Source organism: Sphaerodactylus townsendi, linkage group LG01 (genome assembly GCF_021028975.2).
Source record: "Sphaerodactylus townsendi isolate TG3544 linkage group LG01, MPM_Stown_v2.3, whole genome shotgun sequence".
In the NCBI taxonomy this organism is placed as follows: Eukaryota; Metazoa; Chordata; class Lepidosauria; order Squamata; family Sphaerodactylidae; genus Sphaerodactylus; species Sphaerodactylus townsendi.
Genome location: NC_059425.1, coordinates 124,110,070 through 124,136,937, shown reverse-complemented (window position 1 = coordinate 124,136,937; position 26,868 = coordinate 124,110,070). Strand labels below are relative to the sequence as shown.

General features: G+C 38.7%; 1 protein-coding gene across 5 annotated transcripts; it reads right to left on the bottom strand.

Moving 5' to 3' along the window:
* Positions 1 to 1,875: 1,875 nt before the first annotated feature.
* ATG5 (autophagy related 5) lies at positions 1,876 to 25,758 on the bottom strand. Of its 5 annotated transcripts, none has more exons than XM_048493567.1 (8): positions 25,626 to 25,758; positions 22,578 to 22,736; positions 21,550 to 21,677; positions 15,431 to 15,509; positions 14,480 to 14,642; positions 8,589 to 8,683; positions 4,288 to 4,405; positions 1,876 to 2,348 (listed from the first exon to the last, which is right to left on the bottom strand). In XM_048493567.1, exons 2-8 carry the CDS (start codon positions 22,683 to 22,685, stop codon positions 2,215 to 2,217), a joined length of 825 nt encoding a protein of 274 aa, XP_048349524.1. In that variant the 5' UTR covers positions 22,686 to 22,736; positions 25,626 to 25,758; the 3' UTR covers positions 1,876 to 2,214. The 5 variants fall into 5 exon arrangements, with proteins under 5 accessions (XP_048349524.1, XP_048349506.1, XP_048349514.1 ...); XM_048493549.1 differs by having other exon boundaries at positions 25,618 to 25,744; XM_048493557.1 differs by lacking the exon at positions 25,626 to 25,758 and adding an exon at positions 25,342 to 25,591.
* Positions 25,759 to 26,868: the final 1,110 nt, after the last annotated feature.

Genomic DNA, 26,868 nt, shown 5'->3' with positions numbered 1-26,868 from the left:
CCAGTGCAAGCGGCAGAAATAGCAGAAAGGTCAGCTAAGGACCCAGTGCTTGCCCGAAGTTTTGAATTGGGCATGGAAGGGTTCGCCACTGGATAAGTTAGCGGAAAAATTCAGACCATGTGGAATGATGCATCACGAGATATCTGTCCACAAGGGTTTCTTACTGTGGGGAAATATATTAGTGATCCTAGCAGCTTTAATGATTAGGGTGCTGGAGGCCTTGCATGTAGGGCACCCGAATAGTGAGAATGAAGGTATTCGCAAGTAGTTATGTGTGGTGGACAAAGATGGACAGTTAAATAGAAGAATGGGTGGCAAGGTGCAGGGAGTGTCAGATAACGCCACCTGCCCCACCTCAGGCCCCTACCTATCAATGGGAGTCCACAAAAAGACCGCGGGTCAAGGGTACATATTGATTTTGCAGGGCCGTTCCAAGGCCAGGTGTTTCATCCTAAGTAGTGGACTCATATTCCAAATGGCTAGAAGTAGTGCCAGTAATGTCACCGACATCACAAACAGTTATTAGGGCACTGCGTAAGTTATTTGCAAACCCATGGCCTCCCCGGATACGGTGGTATCAGATAGTAGGACAGCGTTCGTATCCAAGCACTTTAGAGTATTCCTAGCCAATGGTGTTATTCGCCAGTTTACCTCGGCCCTTTCATCCGCTACGAATGGGCAGGCAGAAAGGATGGTGCATACAACGAAGGATGCATTGCAGCCAATAGTAGAGGGGATTGGCACCGTTGGTTGGCTAATTTTGTTAACACAGCACATAACACCGCGTACAGCCACCGGGAGGAGTCCTGCGGAGTTGCTAATGAATCGGAAACTTACAACGTTGCTGGACCGAATGCATCCCGATTCAGTTGATGATCGTCCACGGAAAGAAGATCAGGTGTTGAAAGCACCTCGGACATTTGATAGGGATGATACGGTGTATGTCCGAAATTATGGAGCAGGTCCATGTTGGGTCCCAGCAGTTGTGAGGCAGCCGACAGGGCCCTTGTCTTATAGGGTGGAAACTGAAGAGGGGCGGGTGATCCGCAGACATGTTGACCAAGTAAGGAAGAGAGTGCCAGGTCCAACAGTAGATCAGGAACCCCAGGTCCTCGAATCTAGGGCGTTAAGGGGGGCAGATGGAGCTGCAGGATGAGGAAGCAGTAAATAGTCCAATTGTCCCAGAGGAACCTGGGGCGTTAAGGGCACAGATGGAGATGCAGGATAAGGAAACAGCAAAGGGTCCAATTGTTTTGCAGAACCAGGAACAAACACAGACTCAGGAGCCAGAGCGGGAGCTGAGACGATCTCAGCGAAAGAGAATCCCACCAGATTATTACAGGAGTTAGGGGGAAGGGGTGTAATGTATTGTATTGATTGTGAGGTACTGTATTGTTTTAAGAGTCTGCAGCTGTTGCACTGGAATTGGTAATCAGTAGGTGTGTTATATTGAGCACAGCTGCAGAGTGATTTTAGGCTATGTGTGAGTAGCAGCTTTGAAATAAAGCACCATGTTTTGTTCCTCCGACTCCTGATTCTTTGAGACATAACAAGGGCCAAACTGCAAATTTGGGTTTTTAATGAATTTGGTCCAGGCTCATGCTAGCTCATGAAGTGTGCCCACTGGGGAACCGGGAAGCCTATAGACAAGAAGACTGCCTAATCTGTCTTTAGACACTAGGTACAGGGGTTCTTAAGCTTTTTAAGCCTGTGGGTACATTTGGAATTCTGATGTGGCATAGCAGTGAATGCCTACTACAAAATGGCTGCGACAGGTGAAGCCAGCCACAAAATGATTGCCACAGGTTAACTTCAGTAACACAGTGCTGCTCCTAAATTAAACCAGAGTTCATTCTTGAGAAAAACCACTGAAACTTTACAAAATACCCTTGTTTATTGATTAGTAAGAAATACAAAGTGGTACATATTTCCACATTCTCCGTGCTTTCAACTTATTTATATTATTTTAACAAGAAATGAGAAGATGACTTGCAGATGTCATATAAAGTTTTTCATGTCACAGTTGAAATGACAGCAGTGGAGAAAACCATGGGTGATGCAAGACATGGTCAGTCCAATTCCTGATCTCTCATATTTCTTCCTGTTTAGCAGCAGGAAAGTCTTCTAGTCAGGTTGTTCCCACCATGACTGGCAGAAGTTAAAAGTTGATTTTGTAGTTCCAGTCCATGATCTTCATATACACAAGCCAACACTTCAATCTGCAGGCTGGGGAAGGACACCAATGTGCAGGAAATTATCAGGGTAACTCATATGTTCACTTAGCCATTGTATTGGTGTCTCCAACATCGGTTCTATTCCATGAATCATTACTTGCTTCTTTTCACCATCTAATTCCAAGAAAGACAGACCACTAATCAGACATCAACAGACTAAGGCAGGTTTGAAGCAACAAAAATAGTTTCAATACGCAGTGTAATTTTATTGTATATGTATGTTGTGAGCTGCTACAAGCCTGCTTCAGCAGGAGAGAGTGGGGTATTAAATCAATCAATCAATCAAATAAATAAATAAATAAATAAATAAATAATAGAAGTAGTAGACTTGCACAGGGTATTTGTAAAAAGATAAACCTATAAATAAGAACGGAATAGGTGACCTCTGGGAGGTGTGTGGAAAACTTTCAGTTGATATAAAAATACAGAACTAAGAGCCATAATGACAACCCTAAAATCCACAAATCCACACAGAACAGACATTAGAAAGTTCTTGTACGTGCTTGCCAATTTAACAACTCCTGCAAGTTTAGAAAGTTTCTTCTCTTCCATTTGAGGAAAGTGAATTCAGTGATTAAAGATGAAAAATTGGTGGCAGTTTCAATAATAGACTGAAATACTAACTAAATCTGGGAGAGAAGTTTTGATACAGCCTCTAGCCTTACTTATGGCTGTGAGAAACATCATGGATGCCTGTTTGAAAATGCAACTGCATGGAAACAGTTTCACATGGCACAAACAGTCACTTGCATAATTTCTTGGACTTTAGCAGTGTTTAAGGTCAGTATTTAAATAGGTGAAAATTGATAATACAAACCAATTTTAAATGGTGGTTTCATGTAGATTTAGTGGTTTCATGTAGATTTAATTGAAAGATTTATCACATGAACTATACTGTAGAATGCAAATGTAATTTACATTCAATGCTGAGGTTGTACCTCTGCAAACAAGGACAAAGAAGAACCACAACTAGGAATCTGAGGCTAAGCTTTTGGAAGGAGAAGCCATGCTTTCCTGTTATCACAGAAAGACAAAGAACGCAAGTTCATCCCTTCTTATGTTTTCTCTATTGACTGACTAGGGTTGATAAGGAATATTAAGGTATATTATGGCACTAGGAATATCTATTCACCTTGCTTGGCATTAAAATATGGAATTCTGAGCAGACACTTTTAACTTGTGTGAATCAGCAAAAAAAATTCCAGCTAATTGAATCCAAGTTCTGAAGAATCACGGTCCTGGGATCTGCATTGTACATATCATATAGAAAGTTCTCTGCCTTCATCATGGTGGTAATAATCAGTGGGGTCAGGTCAAACAGGGTTAAACTGAGTCAGTATACAGTCAGCCAAAGAAATACTTCAAACACAGACTTTAAAAGGGCAATTAATCTTCAGTGAAAAACACTTCCTGGAGAATGAGATCTCAATCTTAAGAGCACACTACATGATGCAGCAGTAAAAAAAAAAGTACATACATAAGCCCAGAGAGCTTTTGTCCTGTGATCACAAACAGAAAGGAAGTGCTGATTGGAAATACAAACTCTCAAACTTCTTCTGGGCTTCTACCCAGTGAAAATAAATGGTCAAATCATGAGTTACACAACATCGACAACTGTTTGCACACACAATTTTGCACCAGGCTTAGATATTTATTAAATCTGGCCACAGTAAACACTGAGGATACACAGAAATGTATCAGTTTAATCAATCTATTTATTTGTTCATTAAAATATTTATACTCCACCTACCCTCTTGGTATTGCATACAGACTGTTTAATTGATCAAATCTAATTTCAATTTCAAATGAAGTCTTACCTTGCTACCACAGTATGCAATTATCCCTACTCACAATTACCTAGCTAAATATGGTGCACTCTCCCACATACATAGATATATGGTTTCCACATCTACATTCTGTAAAATAGTTTTTGTACTGACTATGCTTCAACTTATTTTTATCTCAGCAATTATTTGGTTTTAAAAGGTTTGAAAGTTAAGAAAAATGAAAAGTGGTTCTACAAATAAAAACATATTTTATATTTATGCAGTACCTTCAGAACTAATAGCAGTGGGACAAAATTCTTTTAGGAGATCCCCCAGAGTATTTAGCTGTCCATCTGCTGCAACAGGACGGAATAGCTTCTGTATAAAAGGTTGCTCAGTTGTTGCCTGGCAGTAAAAGACAACATTAGAAAGGTGTTAATTTACCTCACAGAACCATGATAGGCAATATACATCAACAAGCCAGCTGCATCACTTGCAGGTTACATGTATTTACAGGGGATTCTTGTGATAGGCAAGATAACATTAATCATAAGGCCTGCAATCCTACACTTTTGCAAAAGTCCACCTGGAGTTAGCTGCTACCATCCACTTGAGCCCTTTGTTTAAAAAGGAGCTATGTACTACAGGGTAACAGTAATTGAGATCACTTGGATCCAGGACTACTTCTTCAGTAGGGGCTTCACAATAGCTTCCTTCAACAAACCAATTGCTTTGTCACCAAATCGATGGACTCAATGGAAAGGGTTCAATACAGATGAAGTTGGTGGAAAAGCAGCATTCATGTCTTGGGTAGAGACACTGCTTGTTTAGAAGAACCGTGATGGCAAAAACTGGACCTGGATTGAAAGCTTTGCAGCCAGTGATCTATAGCTTAAGACTGGCAGAAGAATCATAGCTCAATACAGCAGTACAAAGGTAGTACATCTGCTACTATCTAATTAGTTATAATTCATCATTTGTGCACAGATAATGTGATGGATTTTTCTGATAATTATATTGGTTATATACATGAAAAATCCCGTAACACACAAATTATCATTAAGATTTACTCCTCTTCACATCTACATAAAAATGGCTTTCTATGTATTTAAACCACTGAAAATTACCACATATGTTGAACTCATACCCTTCTTATAATTTCTACATGTGAATATTATCATTGTAAAAATACCACAGTCCTTCTCACATTACTCATATATTTAAAAATCAGCCTCTGATCAATTTTGACACAAAGTATTTGACTCAGGAAAAGACTTTAATTTTTAAAGTATTAGTGTCAAGAGTGAAGTAACATATATTATTAAACCACCACAAGATTCTCTATTGTTCTGCCTCTCAGTAACAAAAAGTACACTTATTAAATATTTCATATTTGATCTATTATGAATAAAATAAGATGAATTTATATTCTCTGACAAAATAAGAGCCTTGTTGAGCCACATGGAGAAGGTTGTCTTATAAACCAAATAAACAAACAAATAAATGCCAAATCAGTTCCAACTACCATGCTCACGCTCCTGGCAGATATCAAAGAGCAGCTTAATTAAATAGTCAATTAGACATAATCAATGGCCATTACCTCACAACCACTTTGAGGAGAATGCCCAATGATGGATTCTAGACCATATTCGTGCCTCAATTACCTGCAACAAAACTACTATCACTATTGGGATTCTGGCATCATCAAGGCAGTTCAAAGGGACCATGAGGACAGGAGAGGCCAACATATCCCACCACAGGAGTTCCCAAGAAATTCACCCTTAATTATTTTTTTAAAAAAAAACACTATGCAATATGTGTTTAAAAAAACACTATGCAAAAAAACACTATGCAAAAGAATTTGGCAAACTCCAGTCTTAAGAATGAGAGGCTTGTAGGGCTCAAAGAAGCATCTCTTCCACAAAATGCCTGAGGCCTTTGTGCAAATATTCCAATAGGCATATTCCAACAGTTCTTAAGCATCCTCTCAGCCTTAGAACTGGGTAGGGGGGAAATGGAGGGAAAGGCAAAAGCCAGTCACTGGTGAGGAGTCAGAATTTGGAAATAAAGCATTTAAAGCTCAGAACAAGCAGGGTAGGTGTTTTTTTTTTCAGAAACAGAGCAGTAGTAAAGTTGCCTTTGGAAGGAGTTGATCCCTCATCCCTTGGTGGAATGAGTTCTACACTACTGGGATCAGATATTGAGACAGAACCAGGACGTAAGTAAAGCAGTCATGTTAGATAATTTTAATGTTTTCTGGCCAGCTTCTCTTCTGTGCGCTCTGCTCTGTGTAGTTGTAGTGTCCCTGTCCCTGTATTTTTGTAACTATACTTTTACTTACATAAATATAACAGTCAGATATGCCCTAAATGAAAATGAAGTTTGTCAGGGGGGTGGGTAATGTGCTCTGGGCCCTGTCCATAAATCTCAAGTGCTAAAGTGTTGGCAGTCAGGTAAACATCTTGCCAGGTCCAAGGCTGAAAGGGGCAGGATAAAAGGAGGGGAGTGGGGAGAGAGAGAAATCCATGAAAGGGATCTCATGTGTGGCAAAACCTGCATGGCACTGGCCCTTCTGCGAGAAGCCAGCAATCTGAATTGCTACTAACCAATTAAGACAATTTGAAGATAGTATGTGAATAGTCTGACACTTGAGAAATCATATTTGCCTTTGCTCTTTTTAAAACATAAAGGCATACAATCAAAACCATACTTAACCTGCCTGGTGTTGAATGAGCTAAACTAAAAATCTACCAGATCTCAGTTGATTCTATTATGACAATCTTATTTGCAATCTCTTCAACCTGCATTAGTTCCAAATTTGGGTTCAATTATGCCTTTTGATGCTCAAGAAACTGATGTAAATTACTTTTTAAAACTTCTAATGAATAAAATGTACTGTTGTCTACTGAATAATTTTTAGTTTATCAATTGCACTGGAATGCCTATATTGCCAACAATTGAAAATATGATCTATAAAGGTTAATCTATGGACAGCCAGTCTAACTTGAAAAGTGTGGATTTTTTTTAAAGTTAGGTCTATTGAACTTTGAGGCTCTGTTCTTTTGAAAGCTAATAATTACATAGTTCTTAAAAATCTGAAACAAATACACATGTAGTACACCCATAGCGGAAACCTTTGGTTGTCATGGTCTGTTATTTAGCAACATGTTATCATTATGTCTAACAGTATCAAAGTAATGTCAGCAATACTTAACCTAAATACTATGAATGTCTCACAGACTGTGGTTGAATTAAGGGCAGCCATTAGAATTACACACACATCTGGAATGAAGTTAAATGTATTTATTTTTATGTAGTAAGGTTTATTACAATTTTGTCTAGACAATGATGCCAAAAAGACTTTGGTCACAAATAGTTTAGGGACAATTTTCCTAATCATATGTGGGCAACAGCCCATGTCTTCCTCACATCCTTTCATTTGGCAAGGTATGTTGTAAGGAACAAATGTAACTTTCCCAATCTCCTATATGATTAAGTACAGCAGTATTTCAAGCTCTACAGATAAAAGATGGCAACTGTTTAGACTGAATCTCCCACACAGAGTGCTTATAAAGTTATTACCACCCTCCTTTAAACTGCCACCCAAAAATGTTTTTATAATTTATTCAAGTTGCTTGTATTCTTTCCATACCCTTAATACACATCTAAGACAAATAGCCTGCAGCAATGACAGAAAGCTCTAAAGTACATCTACATTGGCTTACAGTATCTTATGCAGGTATCTAAAATATAATTTTATGAGAATAGTTCCAATGCTTTAACTTTTTGAAAGGAGAAAAAAATCAGCACAGAAAACACTAAGCTTAGGGTGGAACAATATACTCAGAGTGAACAGACCTAAAACTACCATTCTGAAAGTATATAGAGATATCATTGGCTCTTGGGACAGCTGCAGATAGCTTGCTATGCTTAAGCCGTGACAATCACAACAGCATAAATAAAGAGTTTCCTTTTCAACAACTCTTGCATAAAAGCTAGACTGTATGGATAGAGTTCAACATAAAGACAGGGTGCCAAATTCACTTAGAAAAACTCCGAGTGACATATATGAAATTATAGCATCTGATGTGATACATGCGATCAATGTAACTGTTGCTTTTATACTTAAGATGCCATCTCCTAACCTGTTCATTTATACTGCACATTAATTACATTTATATCATTCATTTTCACAAGATCATTTTTAAAAGAGAAAATACATAATTTAATAAGAATATTTACATCATGCTTTTCCACAAATGTACTGTCCAAAGCAATTTACATGAATAAAATTATGAAATAAACTAACACCCACCAAAAACTTAAGAATCAAACAGACATCTATTAAGAAATACTATAATGCAAGTACATAAACTGAAACCTAGATGTTGTGATCAAGTGGCTAAGGTGGAACAAGTTTAGAAGTCCAGTAAAGTGTGTACATTCACAAAAGCATGAAAGAAAATGAGGCAAGAAGGGAAATCTGGTAAATTCAAAATTCTTCTACTAGAACACCTGAACTGAAACCTATAAGGTAACAATTTAAAAAACAAAAGCTAACAACAATTTTTGCAAAAATTACTCTTACCTGATATATTCTAAATGGGATGTAGCGAAATCCATTATCTTCTGGAGGGTATTCCATGAGTTTCCTGTTTATGGCCCAAAATTGGTCAAATTTGTCTGAAAATGAGAATAATAAATGCTGTTTTGATAAAACACCTATAAAAGTTATTGATTTTTAACAATTTCAAATGGTTGGAGTATAGAAATAGAAAGGTGATAAAATAAGTAGAAGGAAAATATGCAGGATCGTAATATATGTCTCTCCCTGCATTTCAGTCTATCCTGACCTAAGGTAACATAGACTCATTCATATTAAGGCAAGAAAACATTAAATCAGCCAAGTCAATTGTGGGGATAGAGGAGGGCATGAATCACAACCTATATTTACCGACTCTTAGGGTTTTCCGGGATGGTCTGGTAGTTTTTGCTCCTAACATTTTGTCCACATTTATGTTTACCCCGTTTTTGCACATCACTGAACTTAAGTTAATTCTCTCAACAATGACATGCCAAACCCCATCCTTCATTTATAAATTAAAATGGGTATAAGAAGTTCTTTTACCCCCAAATAGCAAGCAACAGTATTTAGAGTAGTATATTTATTTACAGTCTTATACCAAAACATTTAAATACAATTTAAAAAATTATATTATGGTTTGTGACCCATTTTAGTGATATAAATCCCCAAAGTGTTGGACGCTGTATATATGCTGTGACAAAGAAATATAGTTTGCTTACTACTAGGGGAAGAACACACTGTTGAATCAGCAAATTCATTTTAGACATATTACAACTCATATCACCAGAATCTCATAGACCTAGATGAATTTAAGCAACCAATGTTTACTGTGAATGCAGTGAAATCACATTTTTGTTCATAACATCTATAAGACTACCAGTGAATGATGTTCTTATTCACCAAAAGCTGCCCCAAAAACAAAACAAAAACCCTTACAGAATGTGACTCCTGAAGCATCTTTACTTGTCATTTTCATGTTATGAAGACTTCAAAAGCAACTTGCTCCAAACTATTAAAATGTCACATAGGAAAAATTAAATAGCATTTCTAAGAACGAAACTAAAGACCTAGATCACCTCTGCTGTAAACATTTCTACAGTAGACACACTGATGTATATCACAAATTTTTTCATGTTACTCCCATGCTATGAAAGTATAAATATGAGAAACACCTTCTTACAGGTTAAAAGCTGACAATAAGCCTGAAAATTGGAAATGAATTGTATTATTGTAAAGTTTGATTATTAACTACTTTTGTGCTGTACACTTTGATTTATAAAGTGCAATCAGCTTAGTTATTAAATGTTCTTATACAAGAATCAAGTCTTAAGAAAGCATCTCAGAGTTGTCTGACATTGCAAAAACAAACACCATAAAATTCTTAAAAGTGTGAAGAGGACAGTCTTGAAGAAAGTAATACTTGATCTAGTCTCAGATCTGCAAGATGGACCTTATGAAAATTTGAGAGGCCAACTAACACTTGAGACCCAAACAGTCCATCAGATCCACGTGCTTGAATACCAGTTTGCCACAAGTGGGTGTAACACCAAGAGGTGAGAAAGAGGATCACAGGTGAGGGATGCTGATCCTTCATATGTTTCTCTCCACAGCCCCATTTTCTTTCTGGTTTCATTCAAGGGCTGATTTCCAGTAACAAAGTCTAGCTAACCTTGGGGGTAAACCACTACCAAAATGTAACTGGCAAGGAAGTTCGTCACCATAATTTTGCATTTTAAATAACACTTCCTACAATCAAGACAAGTGTGCCTCAATGGAATGCATAAGCTGAACTCCTTGCCCATTTTCTCGCTAGTCAAAAAGATCAGGCAATTTTTAGAAGCCTCCTCTCTGCCTAAGACACAAGTCATACTGCTCTAGCAGTCTGACTGTAGCTTCTTCAACAATAGCTACACTTACTGGTCATTCCAGATTCAATATAACTGGAGGGCTGAAAAGCTCCTGTAGTAAAAATATCTACTGCCAAAAAACAAACAAACCAGGAGCCATTTCTGTCTTTGCTCTCTCCCAAATTCACTCAAGGGTTATTAAACTTGCAATTCGATCCTTGGCAGCCTTGCCTAAGTCCATCAAAGTTGATTTAGACTAATGTGGTATACCAAAACCTTATAGCTCTATAGCTGTCCCCACTGTTGTATTATATGCTTTTAAACAGTGTACTGTATGGCTTTTTGATCAATGGACAAATTAATAAGTCTTCATTCAAAGATTGATGCATCAGTATACAGGTGGTCACAACTAGCTGGAAGTGCCAGGAAACAACTGTTAATACATCCTTTCCAATAAGTTTGCATGTTTTTTCTTAAATGGCACTTTGAATACAAAGCTGAGCTTATTCAGTATATTTTACCATCAATTACTGTAATAGGCTTATAGCTCAAAAGAGACCTGAAATTAAACACAGAAGTCCAGATTATCTATTAATAAAACAATTGTGAGACTCCCAGGTTTCCAGAACCCCCATTAAAAAGAACATTCTAAAAAGAAGCAGTATCAAAGTAAAGATCTCCTGAGCTGGGAAAGCTTTCCAGTCCTGTTTCAACATAGTAAATTTATTGGTTAAAAGAATACCAAATTATATTTTCATTTCAAAGGTTGAAATTCTCAAGAATTGTTGTCTAGAAGAAACAACTTTTACTGTTTCATTTTGCAGCCATTAAAATTAGATCTAAAGCCAGCCTCAGAAAACACACATGACAGTAGGCTATCCTTGAATATATTTCCAAAACTGAGCAGCTCCCACTTCTTGACAGTAATATACAACAATGCATTTAACAGTAGCCTTTAGTATTGTAATAAACCAAACCTGATGTAACTTGAAAAGTTATTAGCAGGAAAAAACGTATGGTCTTTCATAGAAAAAAGCAACTTGCAGATGTATGATTAACTCTGAGGCAGTTATCACAACTGCTACTTTCTTTTCTTTTTTGTGGTCATCAATTTTGTTTCATAGGGGGTTTCAAATCAACCCACCTATAATGAAAGCCATACTGAAAGATACAGCATGTATTTTAAAAAGTTTTCTTGGTTTCATAAGTTTTTCTTATTTCTCTTTTACTAAGTAATGTAATATAAAATTAGAATTTGAACACTTTCAAAACATTATCTGTTGGGTTCCACAGGTGCAATTTCCAATGACACACACTGAAACCCCTACAATCAACATTTCTAGACAACCTCTTGTCTTGGGATTACCACAATGTTCTCCAAAACAACTCAAACACATTTCAACTTCAAGCCTTGTTAACAGAATGTTGGTAATGAAGCAGGAACAAAGCTTAAATGTTCACCTACACAAATCTATACGTTTGCCCTAAACAGCTTCTCATTAAGCTCTTTACTTTGCTTAAGCATACTTTTAATTTTCCAGTGGTGAAGCCCTTCACAAGCCCATCTTTTTATTCAACTGATAATCAGTTATTATATTCCTCATATTTACCTCAAGTTTGAACTTTTATGACCAGAAGCAAATTTGGCCACCACTCAGGCAAAATGTTTCACAGACCCACTGAAGCCTGTAGTATTCAAACTTTATACTTGGGATGCCCAGCAGAGGTAAATTAGGCTGTGTGCTTAGTTTTCACAAAATGACTGCAGTTCTTAACAGTTCACAATCTTTTGACAAAGTTCCTCACCAGAGACTATTGAGAAAACTCAGCAATCAAGAAATAAGAGGGGAAGTCCTCCTATGGATTAAAAACTGGTTGAGAAACAGGAAGCAAAGGGTGGGTGTAAATGGAAAGTTCTCACAATGGAGAGATCCAGGCAGTGGTGTCCCCCAAGGATCCGTTTTGGGACCAGTGCTCTTTAACCTATTCATAAATGACCTGGAAGTAGGGGTGGGTAGCGTGGTGGCCAAGTTTGCAGATGATACCAAATTATGTAGGGTGGTGAGAACCGCAAAGGATTGAGAAGAGCACCAAGCAGACCTTTATAAATTAGGTGAGTGGGCTCAGAAATGGCAAATGCAGTTCAATGTAGCAAAATGTAAAGTGATGTACACAGGGACAAAATATCCAAACTTCACATATACGCTACAGGGGTCAGTACTATCTGTCACAGACCAGGAAAGGGATTTGGGTGTTTTAGTTGATAGTTCCATGGGAATGTCAACTCAATACGTGGCAGCTGTATTGAAAAAGGCAAACTCTATGCTGGGGATAATTAGGAAAGGAATTGCAAACTGCAAAGATTGTCAAGCCCCTATATAAAGCCGTGGTGCGACCGCACTTGGAGTACTGTGTTCAGTTCTGGTCACCACATCTCAAAAAGGATATCGAAGAGATAGAAAAAGTGCAGAGAAAGGCAACGAGGATGATTGAGGGACTGGAACACTTTCCTTATGAGGAGAGGCTGCAGCGTTTGGGACTCTTTAGTCTGGAGAGGAGACATCTGAGGGGGGATATGATTGAAGTCTATAAAATTATGCATGGGGTAGAGAATGTTGACAGAGAGAACTTTTTCTCTCTTTCTCATAATACTAGAACCAGGGGGCATACATTGAAAATGCTGGGGGGAAGAATTAGGACTAATAAAAGGAAACACTTCTTCATGCAACGCGTGATCGGTGTTTGGCATATGCTGCCACAGGAGGTGGTGATGGCCACTAACCTGGATAGCTTTAAAGGGGTTTGGACAGATTTATGGAGAAGTCAATCTATGGCTATCAATCTTGAGCCTCCTTGATGTGAGCTTGCAAACGCCTTAGCAGACCAGGTGCTTGGGAGCAGCAGCAGCAGCAGCTTCATTGCTTTCACCTTAAGCATGTGAGCTCCCAAAGGTATCTGGTGGGCCCCTGCGAGTAGGAGAGTGCTGGACGAGATAGACTCTGATCTGATCCAGAAGGTTCTTTCTTATGTTCTTACAGTCCTATGAGATTGTTGCAATGAACCAACATCTAGAACTCAATTCATCTTTCTTTCACCTAAGTATGTGTATCATTGCTATTATTGAAAGTTTATAATCCTCTTTAACTCTTTCATCAATCAAATTGTATGTCTAAACCAGAGGTCCCAACTGTGGCACCTGTGGGCACATGCCGCCCACTGACACCTTGTCTGGTGCCCACCAAGGAAGTTTTAGGAAGCAGATGCCTTTCAAGGCTTATGATTGGCTGTGCAGTTTTTTAAATGTTGCTTTAGCAGCAGCTGCCACCTCAGCAACAGGATCTACAATGTGTTACTGAAGTTAAGTTGTAGCAATCATTTTGTGGCTCACCCTCCTGCAGGAGCCATTCTGTTGCTGTAACCACAATGCCATGTCAGAATTCCAAACATGCCTGCAGGCTCAAAAAGATTGGGGACCCCAGGTCTAAACACTTAAAGAGAACAGTTTGGATTTATACCCCACCTTTCTCTCCTATTAGGAGTCACAAAGCTGCTTAAAACTTCCTTTCCTTCCCCTCCCCACAACAGACACCTTGTGATGAAGGAGGAGCTGAGAGCGTTCTGAGAGAACTGTAACAAGCCCAAGGTCACCCAGCAGGCTTCATGTGTAGGAGAAATGGAAATAAATCCAGTTCACCAGATAAGAGTCCACCCTACTCATGGAGGAGTGGGGAATCAAACCTGGTTCATCAGATCAGAGTCAACCTGTTCTTAATGACTACACCACACTGGCTCTCAGACATAGGGGGCAATATCCAGTTTCAAAATACATGTAAGAGTTGCTATAGGATTTCATAATACATAGGAGTGAAAACAGAGGGAGAAAAATTGAAGTCAGTAAAAATACCATAAAGTGAAGGGGAAGCATTTCCAGAGGTTCTAAACTGCTATGCCTTTCTTGTTGGTCTGAAGAAAAACAATTACACTATCACTTTAAGAATTCCTAAGGTAAAATGTAACAGAAATTTAATTACTTGCCATAGAACTTACCGTTCTGTAATCCCATCCAAAGTTGCTTATGATCCTTTTTTTGCATCTCATTGATAACTTGACTTTTATGCTTTAGGGCATCAGCTTCTTTTATAGAAGCCATGAAATGAGCTTCAATAACATCCTTAGAAAGACAATGCAGAAGGTCTTTTTCTGGAAAGTTCTGGAAAGAACATCACAATTTTAAACAAGGAACGGTTCATTAGCTCAACAGTAATTTTTGTAGGGTAACCAATGAGATTAATAATAGTATGTAACCCTCACTAGCCTTGTAACTCTTCATTAGTTACAACTCAGGTAGTATCGACTAAAGCAGCTTTGCACGATGTGCAGCAATATTATTTAGGACTCCCAAGGAATCCATGACAACATAACATAGCTGAACAATCAGAAGCTGTTTAGAAGAGGGGAAGAATAATTTTCTAGCCAGACTTAAAGGCAATCAGTTCCTTCCTGGATCCCTGCCTACCATTTTGCACCCTTTGGGACCATATCTAGCAAACAAGAAACTCCCTCTGCACCTTAAGTATCCTTCCTGAAAGCAAGGAAGGCCTGAAGTTAGGAAGGAAAGTATGCCAACAAAAATAGAAATTACATGGGGAAACAGGCATTCATGCTATCAAAACTCCAGTACAGGTGCCACCAACCCAACTGTGTCTTCAGTAGTAACTGTCTTTTTAGAAATTTTCAGTTTTGCAGCTGCTAGGACCTTTTAAAGTAACTATTTGAAAAGGAAACACATTCAAAGCTAGATGAATTGAATATGAATTCATGTGGGGAAACATGGATCAGCTCCCAGTTCTGGCAGCCAATAAGCTAAAGAAAGCTTCTACCAACCCAGCAGCACTCACACACTTCTTCCCCTTCATCTCATGAACACAAGAAATAATTATGAGGACCTCGAGTTTAACAGCTGTAAGTTAAAATACTTCAAAACCAAAACACATGTACCTTAAAATGCACTGTGATATTCCAAGGAAGTGCTGAATTTGATGCGTGAAGATCAAAGAGCAAGCCAATAGGGTAATGCCTAGAAACAGGTAAAACGTATAGAAGACAAGAACCTTAATTGCTAGAAATGCATCATTAATAACTTACAAAACAAGAATGTTTTCAAATACACATTAAAACTATTTCCATATTACAATGCTTTCACACACATTCTTTCCCTAACTCCCTAAATCAACTACATATATAAATATAAATGGGATCTCTGACCAACTCCTTTAAATTTTATTAAGAATACTACTGAAGCCAAAACAGTTACTGAATATAATTTAAGGCTTGCAGATCATGTGTAAGATAAATTAATTTCTGATCTGTCATGTTTCATCCACATCCCAAAAAGGTATTCTAAGTGAAGATACATTAAATTTTTAAACTTAAGAAAACATGGTGCAAACTGACCCCAGGTGCGCTCACAGATGTGACCTATTTCTGCAACAAACCTACCTTGTAAGCTGGGTTGTGATTTTAAAAGCGAACCTCTTTTACCCATACAATGACCATGGGAAAGGATAGTTTACATAAGAACTGCTGCATGCTATCAGTAAATACACAGAGTCCTAAGGTCAGGGCAAGCAAGGAAAAATGGCAGTCTAGATTTGAGAAACAGAAACTGGTTGCCTAAGAAACTGGGAGCCGAGGAAAAACATGGTCAAAAAATAATGTGAAATACTGTCTAAATAATATAAATAAGTTGTCACACTCGGAGTTTGAATAGTCACTTCCAAAGTTATACAGTAATTCGGAGCCATCTTTCTTAGCATTTACTCTCTGATGTGTTTTTACCCCTTCTGAAACAAGAAATTTGGCTGAAGGACAAGGAGAGCCAGCAATAGCTACTAATGAGGTCATGCCATTCCAGCTTCTGATGGTAGGTCCATCTAGCCTATGGCCTGGCAACTTCACAAAATCAAAACCCTGTCCACATCACAACTTTTACAATTCCTAAACCTGTAACTTTTACCATTCCTAAGCCTGGTTTTATTCCAAGTCACGACCCTTGGCCTGTTGAAACAGACTATGCCAATGAGTACATTCTAGGTACTTCTACTGAACTGATCATCCTGATTAACATATTTAATTTCCAGAGAAAGCTACAGTAATCCCACACACATGTTACAGCTACTATACCTAGGTAAGTAGCAGAAATCCACATTTTCAAATTAAGTGAATCGACACCTGTTTCAAAAGAGGTCACAAAAGAAAAGCATAGTAAAAGAAAATTATAGAAGCATCCATAATGAAGGCAAATTGTTCAGAATTCATTCTATGCTGACCTGCTGGTTTACATTTAAGTACAACTGAGGGTAATTTGCTCCAGTTTCATTGGTCTTGACTTTCCAGAAGCCAGTGTAAAGAAAAATAGGAATTAATTGAGTAGTTAGGTCAAAGCTGAGTTCTTCAAATGTTTCATCAGTACGCTGTACACTTTGGTCTCCTCATGATTCTTCCAAACTATTATTCTAATTCAGATCCCAGCAAGCCTCCAACAAATTTTCAGTTAGGCAGAATAGAAATGTTTAAAATGGATCTATAGAAGTCAAACATGTATATTTTTCTACATATGGAGACAAAACAATTGAATTATATCATTTTAAAACTCATTTCTAAAGCCACAGAAAGCGGGGGCTCCATCTAAATTAACCTTCAGGTCTCTACCGAAGATTCATACTGCCTTCAGACGTTTAAAAGTTAGTTGGATGAAAAATCCCGGCCCACGCCTAACCTCAAGTTCTGACAGGTTTACTGGTAGCTCTTGTCAAATTTCAAGGCTGTTGCTGACAGAAAATGAAAGTGGTAAATACTTAAACTGACAGAGTCAGGACACATACTCCCTGAAACTAATAGCCACACATAATTAGATACACCCTCAGCGGTAATAGCCTTCTATCACCTCTGCAACCATCTTTCACAAGCTACCAGTATCTCAAGAAAATCTTCAGTATAACCTTTTGATATTGAATATCCTTTCACCTCTTCAAAAAATAAATGGTGTTCAGCTACAAAACACTGTAACATTCTCCTGAGAATGGTATCCCTACAATTTCCTAGGTAGACATGCCAGTCATGGATAGCAGTAATATGTCTACTAGTAAATATAGATTTGTCAAGATTGTGGCAGAATTTAGAAACTCACAAGATGAACACACATAAGTACAGAGTCTATGTAAAAATTAGACAAAAACAAAACTGCTTGTCATCATTCCTTTGTCAGAAGAATTTCGAAAAAGGAAACAATAAATAAAGGCCAATCAGAAAATATCACAATCAACAGAATAAATAATGAACAGGTCCAAAGAATCTCAGATCTATAAGCTTAAGCTCTTCATGGGGATTTTACTGGAATCAATTGGGATGGCTGAAACTATAAAATGAGACAGGTAATTTTAGAAAATGCAAAAACGTACGTGGGAATGCTGGATGTATGAAAATACTATAGCTAGTCTCAATGATCACAGTACCAATGTAACATGTAAATACTGCAGTTACCACAGGTTAACTTAAATGTAAAATGTATTTAGATACAAACGGAAAGTAACAAAACAAAAATGAAGATTATAATCCCAAAAACGAAGACTATAATCCCAATGTGAATCCCTTTTTAATGAATGACTGAACAAAATATTATTGTTTCCTTTGACTGAAAGGACAAGGCACAAACAAGATAAACCGTGCAGGACATAGCCATTTCTTTAAACATACTTAGCTATTTGGCACCATCTGCTGGTTAGTCCACTCAAAGCTAAAAGGCAGTAAATTCAGTGGATTTCAGGTCATAAAAACGTGCCACTCCAAACAACTAATACTTTTCAACAACTCATTCAGATAATTCTCAGATTTTGATACGGGGGCCCAAACAAATTCTAGAGCAGCTGAAATTCATATGTTGTATTAAAATAAACAGTACTTTGAAGACCGATGCAGTGTAGCATATGTCTCAAAGACTTATGTCACAATAAATCTGTTCATCTTTAATAGCTTTGGGGTTTCAAAAATATATATGTCTTCTATACATAAATACCACACCCATCACCTTTTATGACTAAATATATTTAAATAGTTTTCAAGTTCTTGAAGACCAGGCTTCCAAGAAAACATCACTCTACGATCTCAGTGTTGTGGAAATATTGCTGGGCCTTGGAGTGGGGTGGGGGGTGAGGAAGAAAATGATATTATTGTGCAAAGTATGCTTGCAGAAGCTAAGCAAGATTAAATGTAAAATGGAACACTGCTTGTGCTTGAACCATGTCATCTATTTGCCAGACTAAACTGAAACTTGTGCAAAGTGGAAGACATTTTTAATAAAACTATTCCTCTATGAGTCTATAGTCTAAAGCACAGGTGTCAAACTCGCGGTCCTCCAGATATTATGGACTAAGTTCCCATCATCCCCTGCCAGCATGAACAATTAGCCATGATGGCAGGGGATGATGGGAACTGTAGTCCATAACATCTGGAGGGTTGCGAGTTTGACACCCATGGTCTAAAGCAAAGAAAAGAGAGAGCCTCAAGTAACTACAAATGCTATGAACAACAGTTATAGAAGTTTGAAACATGACAAAAAACTTCAGTGGCTTGATTTTTCTCAACTACATTTATCAAGGAAGAAACAAGGACAGATGTCTCTATGGCCTTGACATATTTCCTTCATATCTTAAAGTCTTCCATAACACAACATTTTCATTGTCATATGAGCTGCCTTGAGCACATACATTCACCAGAATTACACAATCTTACATCACGTTTTGACTACACCCATATAAAAAATGGAACATCTTGTATAGAAAGCATTATCTGAGGTTTCTCCCCCTGTAGTTTGAAATAGGTATGTACTGACCATAGAATTAGAGGCATGGAGGTACACCGATTTTAGTCAGGATTACTTTTGAAAAAATTAAAGTAAATGTATTGTCGAAGGTTTTCACGGCCGGATTCAACTGGCTGTTGTGGGTTTTCTGGGATATTGACCATGGTCTGGTAGATCTCGTTCTTGACGTTTCACCTGCATCTATGGCCAGCATCTTCAAAGGTGTATCACAGAGAGAAATGTGTTACAATGTGTTAACACACTTCTCTCTGTGACACACCTTTGAAGATGCCGGCCACAGGTGCAGGTGAAATGTTAGGAACAAGATCTACCAGACCACAACCACACAGCCTGGAAAACGCACAACCACCAATTAAAGTAAACTTTTTGTATACCTTCTCCTTTTGAACAGTTCCTCCTTTGGTACCTGGCAAGGGGAGGTGGGCACTTTAAAAAGCGCAATGTTGGAGAATGACAACAGCATGTTTGAAGCAGTCTTACGGGCAAAGTATATATTTGTTTCACAAGTGTAAACACTGCTTGTGGGGTTTTAAAAATAAAAGATTCCTCAGGAGGCTATAATCAAAAAGGAAGGGTGAGAATAGGTATTTTATATTATTGAGTTCTTTCTACTCAGTGCTATGGAGTCTGTCCTAAATATATACAACTACCTTTTGTCTTTCTGACCATGCCTGCCTGTCTCTTCTCTCCTCGCACATGCTCTTCAGCTCAGGCTTTTAAAGAACAGCTCCCATCTTAAGCAAGGCTTTTCAAATGACTGGCAACTCTTGGATCAGCTGGCTACTATCCATGCCAAAATCTCTAAGAGGTATAGCTGGAGTTGCCAGATGAACTTCTTAAGTAGCCCTCCATTCTTTTTCTTTTAGGCACAATTTTCAGATGAAAGCCAAAAGCTACTTAAGAGGGTTGGTTGCAACTCCAATCCAGCATTTTAAGCAGCACTCCAATCCTACATCTTAACAACAGATATGAGGGACAGCTCTGTGGGTCATCAGAGGGGCTGGAGAGAAACAATAGGTACTGCAGGGAAGCGTCAAGGGTGTCTCCAAGTGACTGGATTTGTGGAGGCCTGCTCCAAGATACAAGCGGAATGCAGATGCAGGACTTTCTTTGCATTGAGTACTTAAATGTTTGCAAAAACTCCTTGCGAAACAACCGTTACTTTTAAAATTTTCCTCTTATTGTACTGAATTTTTTTAAAAAACTGAATAAATGTTAACCAAGAGCTCGACTGCTATGAGATTGCTTTGGAGAACATTGACATGATTTATGCTACATGTGATCAGCTTTAAAAAGGAAGTGCAGTACCATTGTATCTAGTAGGGAAATTTGAAAATCTCATCTCTATTATGCAATTCTTGATGAACCAAGAATTGTGACTATTGCAGCTTCAAGAGTTCAGTTAGTGGACATGTTTACTAGAAATCCTGCTCCAGAAGGAATTTATCTAACTTGATCAATCAACACCTGAAGGAGAAGACTGGGATAGAGCTTCATCCATTCTTCAAATTGACTTTTAAAAAAAGGAGCACATCTAAGCTTGCTGGAACTATTTCACACCCTTTCCCCTTCCTATTGCAATCTTCTGGCCAACATGGTTATTACTCTACATGGGTCCTGGTGACCCTGGGAACAATTTTCCCAGGGTCAGAAATTGTTGTTACTGGAGAGGAAGTAGGACAGTCAGGCAAATTTGGTTCTTGCACTGGATCCAACCACAGGTCTCCACTAATGTTAACATTTCACCAGTTAAAGCAGGTCATAATCAATTCCATGTCATTAAAGGCTGTGTGTTGGAACAAGAACAGCCCATTTACAAAGTCAGCAAACAGAAGTATTATATTCATACAGGGTCATTACCTTGTCCCTGTAAAGTGGGCAAATACTAAAATACTGAACTTCTAAATATTCTATTTAATGGAAATGAGAATCACTGATGACTAGATCTTAAAATTATGCAGCCTTACTAGGTCATACTTGATGCTTCCCTAGCCAACAAAAACATACAATCAAACAGCAGGATCTTTAGTACTCATGAACAACAATATGGTTTTGAATCTGCTGTTCAGTTACATATTGAGAATGTGAAGAAAAAGACACTTTGACTCTTCGTCATCAGTGTTGTTTACCAAAAAAGGGTAAAGCAGCGATTTAAAGTTTACATACGATTTTTCCACGCAGATCAATAACAATAACAATGAGATGGTTAATTTACATACTAGTATTTTAAACTCACCATTTCAGTGGTGTGCCTTCATATTCAAACCATATTTCTACAACATCTTCTTGTCTCATAACTTTCTGAAAATGTTTTTTCACCTTGTCTGTTACAAGTGTCAGGTAGCTAACCCTAGGTAACAGCAGCTGCAAGAAAAGGTTTAAATATGACATATCCAATTAAAAAACAGAATACCAACCTCATACCAAATGCTATTCACTTTTGAACTTTAATTTTTAAATGTAGCATTGTTGTCTCTTTCAGAAAGTCCAAAGAAAGTTTAATTTATTATTTACTTCATTCACACCCCATCTTTCCTCACGAAGCATCTTACACTGTTAATCTGTGCCCTTCAGGGGAGGGTGGTATATAAATCTAATAATACAATACAATCTCACAACAACCCTGTGAGATAGGTTATGCTAAGAATTTGTGACTGGCCCAAGGTTACACAGTAAGCTTCCATGGCAGAGTAGGAGTTTCAATTTGGGTCTCCTAGGTCCTAATCTTATAACCTATGCCATATGAACTCTCAAAATAAGCCAAAAAGTACAGCAAACATATACGGCCATTTATCCTTCCTGTGTTTAATTTTGAGACTGGAAGTTGGAGAAATGAAGTGGGGAAGTGGGGAAAAAGTGGAAGATCTATGCGAGTCACTGCAGTTACAGTAGCATGGCAGCACTTCTACTATCATAGGACCACAGATATATCATGGAATGCTAGTTTTATTTTTCACAGCACAGTAAATCTGCATTTTTAAATGTATTAACTTATTGAATACAGGCTGTTCTGGATGTCTATTTTTGTATTTAGAATAGCAACAACTTTATGGAAAAATACAACAAATAATGCAACTAAAAGACTTTCTGAGCATAAGGTCTTATAAGAGACTATGCAACACTGTTCCAGAGGAGTAGCAGCATGACACTGTATATCTCTAGATGATGCAAAGAGCATTACTACCCATTTATAAGAAGGCAGATGGACCACATAGCAGATTCGGACACCAAAAATATCATTGCGCTACATTTTATAATACATACATAGTAAGGTTCAGCTTCCCTTTCAGTGACCTCATCTTGATAAAGGGTAAAACAGGTTGGTATTCGTCCAAACCACACTTTTCTAAGTATGTCTTTGTCATCTGTCATTCTTCCACGAATTACAGAAGCACATGTAGGCTACCCCTTCAGAAAAAAACACTGCAAATAAAATATAACTGGTCAGTTTCTAGAGCCTGGGGCTATTTATTATTATTAATTACAGCTAGTCTTTCTCAGAGACTCAAGGTGGATTACACAGTGCAAGTCAATGCAATCTGTAAAATAAGACATCTAATAAGCAACATGATAGGACTAGGATCATGTTACATCTTTAACATGTTTAGCATGCTTTCACAGCACAATAATGAGATTACTTCTGTATGTTTAGACAAACTACATACCATAGAACTACTCACTAAAAAGTTGTCAAATACAGAATAGTGTATCTGTGTGTCTATTTTAATCAATGCATTTTATTTATGCCTGTAGTCATGCAATTGAATTGTACAACTATTCCCCTTTTAAAAGCTATACAACTCATTTGGGTTACATTTTTAAACTAACACAGCTTAATAGTTTTTTTCAAGGGTTTTCATTGCAAATAAACAATGGGAAGCCAGTTTAAAGTGGAAAAGTAGCATGCCAGTTCTACCAAGGGACTAAACATTTTCACACCAGAAAGTGATAGCTTACAATTACTTCCGCTATAATATGGCTGCCTGGGACAGAGTCTTTTGAGCCTTCATAGGAACAAGTTATTTTGGATTGCATCAAGGTTTTATGAACATAGAGGCTCTCCGGATGTTCAGGAACACTGAAAGTTACCATCATTCAGCAGCAGCATGGTGAATTGGCCATGCTGGAAGGAAATGGGAATAGTTATTTCAGGCTCTGTTATACAATCCTGTGTGCTGTTTCTAGCAGCAATCAGTCAAATATGCTTACAAGGAACACATGAAGGCAACAGGTCTACCCATTACTTGTACCAAGTAAATTATTTTGACAAAGTTGTCATCTGATTTATTGTGTCAAGAAATTAATAGGCCTAACCTGCACAACTTATCCACCTTTTCTTTTCTAAAAGCCATCTAGCCAAGTAGCTTTCACCTTGTTTTATTTCCGAAGTAAGAACTTCTATTTTTCAAGAAAGGCTTCTCACTTTTTACAGCCTTTACATTTTAAAAAATCCTATTCTGGCACCCCATGGATTTGTTTATCCACTTTCCATCTATACAGATTCCATCTAAGCCACTGTTTGAAACAGTTTCAAATAAAATCCAACTCAGGAAAGGATTCAATCCTTATTCTCCCCTTCAGTTTCCTTTTAATAACTGCTTCATTTTTTAATTTAGTTTGAGTAGCATTGTGGCACTTTTCTCATTGTTTCTTCTAGGAAAGAAGACACTTATCTGGACTTTAAGCAACTCTGTTGTTAAATATCAAACTTCACAAATATGTATTTTAAAAAGAAAATAGCTCAAAGGTATGCAAGGATATAATCTCAATAAAAGTAATATCCCTATACACTAGTTTTAAAAGTGTTCTGGTTTGGACACAGCCACTGGACAAGGAATGAGCAAGGGGCTGAAAATGCTCTGCATTCCTCAAGCACAGATTCATTGAGGGGGGAGCCAGCAAGTTTATCTTTAAGCCCCTCCTCACTTCAGCAATGGTTCTTAGAACCTGGTCCTCCCCATGGTTCCTTCAACCCCAAGAATGATCTTTCCAGGGTAAGAAAGAACTGCAACAATGGAAAAGAACACAAGTAAAGCTGTGTACACCTTCCACACATGGATAGTAAGATATTGCCCAGTAACTTTAAAAGCCTAGCAAGACCAAGACATCAAACAGATTGAAAATTATGAAGGCTGCAAACTGATGGTTCAATTATTATTTATTTCATAATACTTTTTAAGCCCAACTATAAAGGTAACAAGTAAGCTCTCTACTTCCCAGAACTCTTCCAAAGTCTGGGTGTTCAATTTAAGACAAGAGGTGGGAAGAAGAAAAGGAGGGGGAAATGCTTAAGGGTTTAATAGGAAACCTAACACTGGTTGGCCACCTCCAATTTAAGCCTCACAAGATGTTTCTAACCATGCAATCTTAAACAAAGTACACCTTACTAAGGCTGACATCAGTAGGACATAAAATGGCATACTTGTGTGTTTAGGACTGCAATGTAGAGGTCTGAGGGCTGATACCAAGTTGCTCCTTCACAAGGGCAGCATTACCCAGAAGTTTTGTCAGGGAGAGTAATTTTAGATTAATGTGTCTGGACGGGACAATGAGAGCTATGGCATCCAAGTGGCACAGAATCAGTTAATGGATACCCACAGCAAATATCGCCCGTTTAAATACAACCTAGCAAAACTAAAAACTGGAGAGCAGGAGGAAGTCAGCCTGGCGCGTCAGCGAAGTCGCTACTGTTTCCCCTTTTTAAACAACGTTTATTTTCCAGCCTCACAGGAGAAAAGTTAAACAAGGAGACAAACAAGGCTTTCGACTGTCATCATACGTTTAGTTTCCTGATTGATTAACGCATCCCTGTGCCCAGGCTGGGGCGGTGCGTGTGCAATGGGGTAAGCCCAGGTCTCGCAGCAGAGGGTGATGCAGAGAATGAATCCTCCCAAAAGCCACTCACAGGCTGCAAGGAAGTCGACAGCTCCTCGCCTGGGCTAAGCACTCAACAGGAGAAGCCCCCCCCCCCCTTTCTCGGCTCCGCTCCCCGAGCTTCCAGCCCCCGCGAGCCAGTCAACCAGCTCACCCCATGCAATTCCCAACGGCCATTGCCACCACAGACCCCCCAAAGGGGGAGGGAACTCGGGGCGCTGCCGTTACCTGACTGCCGTTTCTTTCCCAGCAAGCCCCTTGTGCCGAGGAGGGCCACAGGTCCCCTATGCGCACGCGCTATCCTCCCTCTGCCCCGCCTACTAGCAGGAAGGCTCCTCAGCCATACAGAACACAACCAGGCACCGCTCTCAACTTTTCTCCCCCAGTCTCTATTGTAGGGCCTGGAAATGCCGCGTCACGTGACCCAGACCTCTTTACCCTCCGCTCCGGTCCCTTTAGAATTTTCCTCATCTTCAGCGCGGAGAAAGGGAGGGAGAGAACCAATCGTGATAGCCAGCTGCTGTAGCCAATAGCTTTCTGCTCTGATTTTCCACAACCCGGAAGTACCGACAAGGATTGGCTGTATAGGCGGGTATACGAGCGACGTTACGCAGAACCCAAGCAGCGTTGCTAAAGCTTCCCTCCAGGGGGCGGCAGGTAGTAAGAGAATGAGAGACGATGTCGTGGGAAGGCGAAGGAGCTGCCACTGGACTTGGAGCGTACACTCGCGTGGTCAACTGTCTTCTCTCCCTACCTCTTTACTGTTAACAGCTGTTCATGACGTGTAGAAATACGGCTGAGCTTGTGTTTGGGACACGGGGCTCGTGGTCAGAGTACTGAAGGACCTTTAACCACACATTTTCCTGGTGGTCCAAACCTGTGCTTTGGAAACTTTTTTTTCCTGGGAAATAATTCCACACACCTCCATTCCCTTCACCCCCCCCCGCCCCCGCCCCCGCCCCCGTTCTTCATTTGTATTTATTGACACACTGCTGCTGAAAAGATATTATTCCTAATGGTGGTGGAATGTCATCCACGATGCAGAAGACCAATCTTCCCCCTCAGCCATTTTCTTATCCCGCTAGTCCTCTGTTTTGAAAAGATTTTTTTAAAGTCTTTATAGCATTAGCAATGCAAGATAAGGGCAAAGACACAGGTCGATTGTTTGAGCTTTGTCAGTTTTATCCCAAATGAGCATGTCATGTTAAGGTGAAGATGCAATGTATTGGCAGTTAGGTGCTAATGAAATTGACAAGGAAAGTTGGTTTTACTGGAGGAAATTGACAACTTCATTTGAAATGAAGTTTATAAAGTTAATACTATTTATATGCCCCTACACTAAATCACTAATACAATAGAGCAAAAAATTAATTCCTTTTGGAAACAGAGAAGGAGAAAATGGCTGATGGGGAGCTTGGACAACTACATGAAGGTATGGCTAAGGACCAGGTGTTTTGTGGGCAGAGAAATAGAGACCATTTTAACATGATCACATGCTCAAAGGAAGCTGGCTCAAAAACGGATTGAAAAAACACCACAGTAGAGGTGCTCAGGAAAAAGTGGAGGAAGAATGAATAGAAAACTTTTCTGGAACCAAACTGAGCAAAAAAAGTGTGGAATTAAAAGAGAAAAAGTAGCATTAGGCAGCAAGATTCGTTGTAAACAACTCGTGAGAAAAAGG